Below are 11,121 nucleotides of genomic sequence, written 5' to 3'. Positions count from 1 at the left end.
ATTAATAGTAGTAGTGGTAGTGGTAGTAGTAGTAGTAATAATAAAAAAGGGCTGTAAAAATAATTCGAATGGAATGTGTAACGCGGCGTTCGCATTACCGTCGCCATAATTAACAAATAAAATAATTTTTTTTAAAAACAAATCTCTTGTGGGACTCGAACTTGATATACAAAAAACAAGTCAATAGTCTAAAATAATAATAATAATAATAATAATAATTGTGGTACGCCCGTCGTCCATTTTGTCAAACTTTTCCGGACATTTTTTTTAAAAGGAGTCATTTTAAACGCGACGCAACAGTCCCAAGAGATTTTCTTTCTTTTTTTTTTCCTTTTTTTTTTTTTTTTTTTAATAAAGAGATCACTTAATCAGTTATGGTAACAAATAATATTTTCGGAAAATCTTGTTATTGAACAAACAAAAAAAAAAAAAATAAAATAAAAGTGGCGAATCATGGTGGGGAAAACCGGAAACGACGACAACAACAACAACCGAAAAAAAAAAAAAAAATGATACATTTAATTGTCATGAATTTCCTCACATTCCTTTAAACGGTACCGCGGGTACTTTGTCTAAACCTTCTCCTCCTCCCCTACATCCCCCCTCTCCTTCCTCTACCTTTTCCCTTTAAATCAATAAAGATTTTACAAAACCTACTTACTCCCCCCTCCTACACGTTCGGTTTCAATAACATGATTTCAACGTATGTGTAATCATAATAATAATAAATACTGCGTTTTCATGGTACGAAAACAAAAAAAGACGGATTTCCTCTCGTTTTATGGTACGCAATTACACGCACGCACTCACCTACGCACAAACTCACATGCGTGTGCATATATAAATGATGGTATTTTTTTTTTTGTTTATGTTTAAAATAAAATAAAAAAAAAAAAAAAAAAAAAACAAACGAACAAACCAACTAACAAACAAACAAACAAACAAACGACAATAACTAAACTACAATTTAACTAAATAAAGATATATATATGTATATGTATATCATCAGTGCACAATCGAAATTTTAAATAATAATAATAATAATAATAATAATATTAAAAAAACCTTTTTGGCGCCTTACCCTAATCTCTCCTTTTCTTTCTCTTTCGCTTACTCTCTTTGACTCTTCCTCCCACCCACTCTCTCTTTCTTTTTCATCATAATTATATAATATACTTTTTTTTTATTTTTTAATAATAATAATAATAATAATTATTATTATTATTATTATTATCCTACCAGTCTTTTTAAGAAATAATAATAATTATGCTTCTTTTTTTTTTTTCGTATAATATGTATATACAAACGACTTTGACTTTCAACACATTCGTTTTCACATTATCAAATTATTATTATTATTATTACTAATTTATTAATTAATTATTTTTTCTTACCCTTAATTAAAAAATAAAAAATTTTTTTATAAAAAAACAAACAAACGAATAAATAAATTTAAAAACGAACAAACAAACAAACAAACGAACAAACAAACAAACGAACGAACAAAAGAAGATTTTTTCCTTTTTTTAAAAGGCGCCAATTAAAGGTTAAAATTTCGAATTCATTGCCCCTAATAAAAAAAAAATAAAAGGTCATGCAATTCAATAATAATAATAATAATAATAATTACTTAAATTTAACTTATGCCAATGAGAGAGAATAATAATAATAATAATAAAATAAAAAAAAAAAGAAAACATTTTTAAAATTCACAGTAATAGTAGCAATAGTAATAGTAGTAATAGTAATTGTAGTAATAGTAATAATAATAATAATAATAATAAAAATACACACCGCTAATAATAATAATAATAATATTATAAAATGAAAACTTAAAAAATAAACTAACGAAATACGATTAACGTTCATTAAACACTGATAAAAAAACAGTCATTATGTGTAAGTTAGTTAGTAAATTTTTTTATGCGGTTGTGAAAAATCGATCGTCTGATGGTGGTGGTGGTGGTGGTGGTAATTGTGGGGTTTTTTTTTTAAAAAATAATAATGATGATGATGATGATGATAAATCGGAATGTGTATTAATAATAATTAAAAATTACGAATCGACACAAAATCGTATCGAATGTCAATCAATTGTTACTGATAGTTTGCAAGCCACAGCAACAAAATTCACTTTTTCCCCCCAGTTTCCCCTCCCCCCGTCCCTCCCACTCCCCTTTTAAAAAAAATACATTTAAAACTAATAATAATAATAATAATAACTTCCCTTGGAAAAATATTTATATATACTGTAAAAATGAGAAAACTTATCGATTAAAATAAAAAAAAAAAAAAAAAAAGAAAATTATGTGACGCGATTAACTAATGACGTAAAAAAAAAAATTTTATTTACTTATTGATTGATTGATTGATTGATTGTTTTTATCGATTTTATTATAATCGAGTAATACTTATTGTATCAAATACCCGTACATAGGTTTTTTAAATATAAATTCAATTTCAAAATAATTTTATATAAAAACAAAAAAAAAATCAACACTTTTTAAATAAACCACCATCAGACGAAGATTTTACACGCACACGCACGAACTCACATCAAAAAAAAAAAAAAAAAAAATTATCAATAATAATAATAATTAATAATTAATAATAATAATAATACAACAGGAGATCAAGACAATATTCCTGTCTGCCGTAACAATATGACTAGCACTCAGTATTTGTTTTTTTTTTTTTTTTTTTTTTTTTTTTTTTTTTTATTAGTTACAACTAAAATTATTAGTTACTATTATTACTAGCAATTATCATTATTATTATCGCTTTTCATTCGACATTTATTTGTTTTTTTTTTTTAATTCAAATAAAAATATATATATGTATTAGAATAGCAGGAGGCAGGTAGGTAGGTAGGTAGGTAGGTAGGCAGGCAGGCAGGCACGAATTAAAAATCGTTTGCCACATTTTTTTTTTTTTTTTTAACCTTTACGTACAAACGTACAAACAAACAAACAAACAAACGACGACAAGCGATAATAATAACGTAACTACATTATATATGAAGAAAAAAAAAAATTAAAATAAAATATTACAAAAAGGAAGAAGAAAAAAGAAAAAAAAAAGATTGTGAGAATTTTTACTCTTTTCCTTTTTCTTTTTCCTTTTTTAAATCCTGCACTTACATACTATTTGTTTAAACTTAAAAAAAAAAAAAAAAATACTTAAATGACTAAAATATAAATGTAATGTAGAGTTTTAACCGTCAACGACCAATTCACAACACGAACACCAAATATTAAAATAGAAAATCGATACCAAGTGAAATAAACAGGTGCATGTATGAATATATATATAAAACTTATCAATCGTAAATAATGGCACAGGCACCACTTTTTATAATTGATAACACGTGGACGCGCGCACGTGCGCCGTGCACACGCGCACACACACAAATAATAATAATACAAGAATAATAATGTTTTCTTCTCATATACATAGTAATTATTTGCATCGAAAGGTTCGAAATTTTTTTTTTTTTCTTTTCATAAAATAATTTCGTACCTGGAGCTAACAATAATAATAATAATAATAATAATAATAAATGACAAAAAAATAAAAAAAATAAAAGCCGGAAATCATAAAAATTGATTTCTTGTTTTTTTTTTTTGGAACCGACGTATTTCATATATAAAAAAAACCTTACAATCAACAGTTTATTATTATTATTATTATTTAAATGACAAAACATTCGAAATGTAACAGTGATAATAATAATAATAATAATAATAATAATAACAACAACAAAAACAGTACGCGCGGATGTATTCATCATCCATTGTAAAAAAAAAAAAAAAAAAATTTATTATATGGGTGAGTGTGTGTATGCACATACATAAACACACCCATCGAGAAAACATTTTAATTATTATTATTATCATTATCATTATTAAATTATTATTATTATTATTTTTTTTATTATAAATATCAACTACTACTAGCTAGTGATTTTTTTTTTTTTTTTTTTTTTCGATTGGTCGATAAAATTTAACAAAACGGCGTCATCACCCTCCCCCGTTCCCCCGTTCCATCGTACTCGGGGGGCCGGGGGCGGATGGTATTTTATTATTAATAATAATAATAATAATAATAATAATAATAATAATAATAATAATTAAACAATATATATGTAATTTACTGTTTAAGGCTCCTCTACACTATTTAAAGTGTTTTCTTTTAACTCATTTTTTTTTTTTTTTCAATTTTTTTTAAATTTTTTGGTTCGAACATCAGAAATAAACACAATTATTATTATTATTATTAATTTAAAAAAAAAAAAATAGTAATGAATGACACTTTTTAATAATAATAATAATAATAAAAAACCACAAAACTTTTATATATATAAAAATATAAATATTAAAATTTCTGACATTCAAAGTCAGTACAATAAATTTTTTGTTTTTTGTGCTTTTTTTTTATCCATTTTTTTTATTAAAAAATATTAAATATACCGCCCAACCGATAACAAACCCCCCCCTCCCCCCAACATTTAGTAACGTAAAAAATAATAATAATAATAATAAAATGATTTTTTTTTTTTTTTTTTTCGGGGGGCATTAAACCCCATCATCATCATAAATTAATAAACGTTCCCAAGAGTCGAAGAGAGACAAAAGATAGATATAAACAATGTAAAACTACATATGATAATCATCTTACGATTTCAAATAATAATAATAATGATAATAATAATAATAATAATAATAATAATAATAATAATAATAATAATAATAATAATATTTAAAAATAATATCAACTTTTTTTTTTTTTCTATTTTTGGGAAGAAATTTGGATTTATTCAACAACAACAACAAAAAAAAAAAAAAAAAAAAAAAAATCAAACATTCCGTTTTAAAATTTTTTAAAGTCAAACCGAAAATTATTTATTATTATTATTATTATTATTTTTTCCTTTAGCCAGCAAAAGAAAATTAAAAAATTAAATTGTAATTAAAAATTTAGAATAATTAAATTAAAATTCACAATTAAAATTAAAAGACGTAAAAATAAAATAAATTAAATAAAATGCAAAATGCAATCATTTGGCACAAAATTTTTTCTAAAAAAAAAAAAAAAAAAAAAAAATAAATAATAATGATAATGATAATGATAATGGTTTTAAACTTTTCTTTTTCGTTTTCGGTTTAACTCTTCTTCCCCCCACGCGCACGTGCACACGTGTGGGTGTATATATATATATATATATATAAATATATTATACAACTTTTTTATAAACATTATATAATACGATTAAAAATGCAACAATTCATAATATTAATAATAATAATAAAAAAAAAAAATTGGAATGGTCGAAACATTGTATTTAATAAAAAAAAAACGTTATCATCATCATCATCATCATTATTATTATTATTATTATTATTTGGAAGTTATAACCGGAAGGGCGTTCGGCCGAAACAAAACGAAAAAAAAATGAAATCAAAATGAAAACAATTTTCCGGGTGGGTTTAACACCCTTAAATTTTTCCTTTTTTTAAATAATAATAATAATAATAATAATAATAATATATGTATATATGCATACATTCACACTACATATAATATAATATTATATTATATATAATATAAATTTAATAAAAATCATTCGCAACATCCAAATTCTTCCCATTCTTCTATAATTCTATTTAAAAAAAAAATTTTTTTTTTTTTTTTTTTTTGGTTTTTTTTTACGGTTTTTTTCTTCGGGAAATTTTTTTTTTTTTTTTTGCAATTCCCTTTTATTATAATTTTTAAAAATATACAACTTTTAAATCAGTCTTCTTCTTTTTTTTCAAATTTATTATTATTATTATTATTATTATTATTATTATTATTATTATCATTATTATTATTATTATTTGTGTTTTTTTTGTTTGTGCGGGAGTTTATATCAGTTTTTCCGGCACAAAAATGTGAAAAAGAAAAAAAAAAAAAAAAAACGAGTCCTGCAAAAAAAATTTTTTTTTTTTTTTTTTTTTTTACCTAAAATGATTGTTTCCAAAATGTGGTCCCAAATTTGGGGGTTAAAATTATTATTATTATTATTATTATTATTATTATTATTATTATTATTATTATTATTATTAATATTATTATTTAGTTATCATCTTGCTTAAAAATTCAACTTTTTCTTCTATGATTAATTTTTATAAATAAAATTTTTTTTAATTTTGGAATTTAAAAAAGGGGGAACAAGTGAAAAACAAAAAAAGGGGGGAGGGGAGAAGTGGGAGGAGGAGGAGGAGGAGGAGGAGAAGGAGAAGGAAAAGGGATAAATTTAAAGGGGAAAAAATTTTATGGGATATGTTTTCTTTTTCACTTTTTTTACATCATCATTTCACAATGAGTAGAGTTATCAACAATAACAAATTTTTAACATGCTGCTGCTGTTGCTGCTGCTGTTTCTTTTGCTCCTGCTTCTGTTGCTTCTGCTCCTCATATTACTTGTTCAAATCAATTTTAGTTTAATGTTTTTGTTGTTGTTATTAATTACTACATAATTATTATCAATAAAAAAACAAAATAAAAAAAAATTCGTAATCATTATTATTATTATCATTATTATTATTTCATGGATAACAAAAGTGACTATACGTACATACATATATATTAATATATAATAATATATATATATATATATATATATAAATAATATTATCAACACGGGGAATAAAAGCTGAGATCCTCTTAATTTATAAATTTTTTTTTTTTTTTTTATTATTTTTTTTTTTTACGTTTTTCTTTAAATTACTTAACTCCTAATAAACAAGCTTAAAATTATGAAAAAAAAAAAATAAAATAATAATAATAATAATAGTCAATTCAATTAAAAAAAAAAAAAAATGGGGGGCAAATAATAATAATAAATTATTATTACTATTATTATCATTAGTTAGTTTTTTTTGGGCAAGAAAAAAAAAATGAGAGTGAAAATCCTCGCGAATGGTTTAAAAATAATAATAATAATAATAATAATAATAAAAAACAAATATATATGTATGTATGACCAATTTTACGCGGGAAATATTTTCACTCGAATAAATAAGAGTAAAACGCTTTTCCAAAAAAAAAGAAAAACTCTTTTCAGTTGCGTCAAATCATTTCAATGAGAAAGAGAGAGAGAGAGAGAGAAAAAAAATAATAATAATAATAAATGATGTCGTTGTGACGAGATAGAAATTAATAATAATAATAATAATAATAATAACACCTCAATCACGTGTGTGATTTTCTTTTTTAAATACCCAGCGGAGGAACTTGAAGATATCTGTAAATGTATAGACGATAATCTTTGCTCGCCAAAACGACGGATCCGTCGTCCATGAGAGCAACGTCGAAGCATTGCGCGTGTTTGACTTTTGATTCCAGCGCGGAAACCAAATGACCATCCTGAGTGAATATGGTCAAATTGAAATTGTTGTGATTGTCTGCTATGAGTATGTCTCCGGCTGCGTTGATTCCCACTCCGATCGGATAATTCGTCACTCCTTCCCCACCTATTTGCCTCAGGTAAACCCCTTCGTAGCTGAAGACTTTGACGCAGTGCGCGCGATTGTCACTTATGAATATTTCTTTTTTGTCGTTCACGACGACTCCGTTGGGAAATTCCAAATATTTCGAGCAACCGAATTTTTGTAAAACGTTACCCGACTGATCGAATATAATAACTCTCATTACTTTGCACTCGACCACGACGATTCTCCCCTTGTTGTCCACCGTGACCCCCCTCGGATGTTGAAGTATGTTGGCTCCGAATTTACGAACGAATTGCCCGTACTGATTGTATATTTGTATTTGATGAGTGGGCGACCTTTCGGTGACGATTATGTCGCCCGAAGTTCTAACGACGGCCACGCGATTGGGATACAATAGCTGTCCGTCGCGTTTTCCGCACTCGCCGAATTGAAATTTAAATCTACCTTCTTTGTCGAATATTTGAATTCTATGATTATTTGTATCGGCAACAATTATATCGTTTTGAGCATTGACGGCGACTCCACTCGGCTCGGTGAACTGACCTTCCATCACGCCAAACTCGCCAAACTTACAGTGATAAATCATTTTGTGTCGTTTGATCTGTGATTTCGGAGGAAATATCGCCGTGGACATTAATTTTGATGTCAAATCTAAAACGTCTTGACCCGGTGATACGGAAAAGGTGTCCCCGTTTGGAAAAATGTCACCGTTTGAACCGTTGCTCCACTTTTCGTACGGATTCACGCCGTTAAGATTCAAATCTCCCACCGTGGGAGTAAAAGGGCCTAGCGAATTGATGCTGCTAAATCTCTTAGATAATATGTTGTTTTCGAAAAGGCCCGGAGATGTGCTCGGGGGAGGCGCGAGTCCATTAGCGTACTGTCTTTCTAACACATTGTTTATTTGAACGCCGCCCATTCCTCCTGATAATCCGTTGTTGACTCCATTTAACGATCCACTTCCGCTTATTCCATTGCTTGTTGGTCTCGCGATCGGAGGTTGTTTGCTCGGACCCGAAGTCACTTCGGAATTCGAACGAACGTATCCGAAAGTGTTTCGAACTCCGACTTGTATCGCTTGATAATTGGAAACAAATTCTAAATCACACGGTGAAGCGTTCGATAAATCCATGTTAAGATTCACCAAGGGTTGCAGTCTAGTTTCAAGGAGTTTTTTAAACAGTAATAATTCCGATCCGGTTGCTTCTTTGGCAATTCTTTCTACCATATCACATGTTTGATTAATTCTTTCAACGGCATCTTGAGCTTTCTGACCCACTACCGACATTTGGACTTGTTTCGAGGAAAAAATATTTTCCAATTCTTTCAACAACTCTTGCTTTCTTTCCTCGATCATGGATCTGTAGAATTGAAACGTGTCATTTATTTCATTCTGAGCTTTATGATACTGAACTTGAATTTTCGCCGTGTTATGTTCCAACGTTTTGACCATGTTACGAATATCTTGGGCTTTGGCGCGACCTTCTTGAATGGTTTGACCGACCATTTCTAATAACTTAGGCACCGCTTCGGTCAAGCTTTCCGTTTCGTGTAATCCTGTCGGGTGGTCGAGCAAAGTGCATTCCTGACATATGGCCGAAAAACAAGTCCAGCAAAAATATTTAAGTACTTCATTTTTATGCCTTGAGCAAAAGCCAGGTTTGTCTAACAGTAGCCCATTTAAAGCTGCCGGCAATGCGGAATTAATGCCGTGCAGCCCGTTCAGACCGTTGATTCCGTTCAATCCGTTTTTAGAATTATCTTCTTTCGCGTCCAGATTCATAACTCTATGACCTTCGAAACAATGCATAAATTGATGTGCCATAACACAACTTTCGCACAAATAATTGTTACATTCAAAGCAACGGGCTACTGCGTCAGTCTTTTTATTCTTACATCCCGTACATCTTGGAACTTGATTACCGTCAATAAAATTCACAGTGTAGTCCGTTAAAAGCCCTCCGATGCCCTTGTTGAGAGAGAGTACCGTGTCCTGGTGACACACGACGCAAGTTATCTTATCGGGGTGATCTTGAATTTTTTCTAAACAGGGTTGGCAAAATGTATGAAAACAAGGCAGTACTTTGGGTGTTGTAAATGCGTCGTTGCAAATGGGGCACCGGTTCGTCGATGAAACCGAGGCCGAACTCGAAGTCGAACCCGAAGTCGAACCGTTTTCCAAGGGACTCAAAGACCTAAATTCTCCTTGCTCCGAGGATATGTGAGAACCAAGAGAATTATTATCGGAAATCGGAGAGCCCAATGAATTTTGTATAATATCTAACAAAAGTGAATTCAGTTGATTTCCACCAGAAACGGAATCTACTGACGGAGTGGGTGAAGCCATTTTTAATCTGAAACAAAAAAAAAAAAAAAAATTTCTAATAAGATTTCGACAAATGTAAATAGTAGGTGAGAGTACAATTAATCTATAAAGGGTTACCATAGAAACAATTTGATTTTGTCGCCAGCTTTCTTTAAAATAAATTTTACTAAAACTAAAAAACTGAGCTTTACGTAAAAGTTAATTTGCGGGAATTATTATCATTATTATTATTATTTTCTTATTTTGTCATTGTGCCTTTTTTTTTTTTTTTATATTAATTTTTCCTCGGGAAAATGTATGAAAAATATTAGAAAATAATATTGATATTAAATTACAAAACAAGTCGGAAGTTATTCACATCACCGTGTCAATTATCATTATTATTATTATTATTATTATTTTAGCAAAATTAAGTTTTCTTTAATAATAATAATAATAATAATAATAATGAAAATAAAATATTGTATTCGATTTGATATTTTTATGAAACGATACAAATCGAATCGAATCGATGTAAGGACAAGTGAAATGTAAAAAACTACGAACCATATAGTAAATAAATAATTACATAAATAAATAAATAAATTAAGCAATGCTTTCGTGCAAATAATTAAAGTGCTCGCATATTTATTACGTAAAATTGTTGAATCACACAAATTTCCGTAAAAAAAAAAAAAATAATAATAATAATAATAATAAAAAAATAAAATAAATTAATACGAAAAGGTTTTTAAAATTCTCGTATGATACCAATCATTATTCGATAATAATAATAATAATAATAATAATAATAATAATAATAATAATAAATCGTCAATTTAAAAAAAGTGAAATTTTTTTTTTTTCTGCTGTAATAATAATGACAGGGACGCTTGCTTACCTTTTATCCTTATTCTGGCTCGAACTGGATGGACACACCTCTCGGCCATCCTGTAAAAAAAAAAAAAAAAAAAAATTAGGCACATGTATAAACGCCACATATTATTATTCACACAAGTTTCATTTTCGTTTCAATTTTTTTTTTTTTTAATGACAAAAAAAAAGTAAGAACGCGGGTTTGAGTTTTGTAGGCGGAAGAATTAGTGAAGCAATAAAATAAAAACCGGAACGCGAAAATAATAGGGAAGACTAAAAAATGATGTAATCATCAAACGAGTATGACCAAATAGTGAACCAGTGAACCCCAACCCACTTTGGACTTGAACGACTCTAACAAATAAAGTGAAAATCTAACGTGAAAAAAAAAATAATAATAATAATAATAATAATAATATTTTTTACGAAAAAAAAAAAATTACAAGA

The 11,121-nt window shown here is 27.7% G+C and overlaps 1 protein-coding gene across 1 annotated transcript; it reads right to left on the bottom strand.

Annotated features, from left to right (window-relative positions):
- Positions 1 to 7,254: 7,254 nt before the first annotated feature.
- Positions 7,255 to 9,840, bottom strand: Phum_PHUM061260 (B-box type zinc finger protein ncl-1, putative; the record flags this gene model as incomplete). The annotated part of the gene is made up of 2 exons (XM_002423432.1): positions 7,255 to 9,575; positions 9,681 to 9,840. The coding sequence occupies 2 exons, from the start codon at positions 9,838 to 9,840 to the stop codon at positions 7,255 to 7,257; spliced, it is 2,481 nt and encodes an 826-aa protein (XP_002423477.1).
- Between the last annotated feature and the right edge of the window lie 1,281 nt (positions 9,841 to 11,121).

The sequence above is a fragment of the Pediculus humanus genome, genomic scaffold, assembly GCF_000006295.1.
Source record: "Pediculus humanus corporis 1103172107410 genomic scaffold, whole genome shotgun sequence".
NCBI lineage: Eukaryota > Metazoa > Arthropoda > Insecta > Psocodea > Pediculidae > Pediculus > Pediculus humanus.
This window is presented reverse-complemented; position numbering and strand designations above follow the sequence as displayed.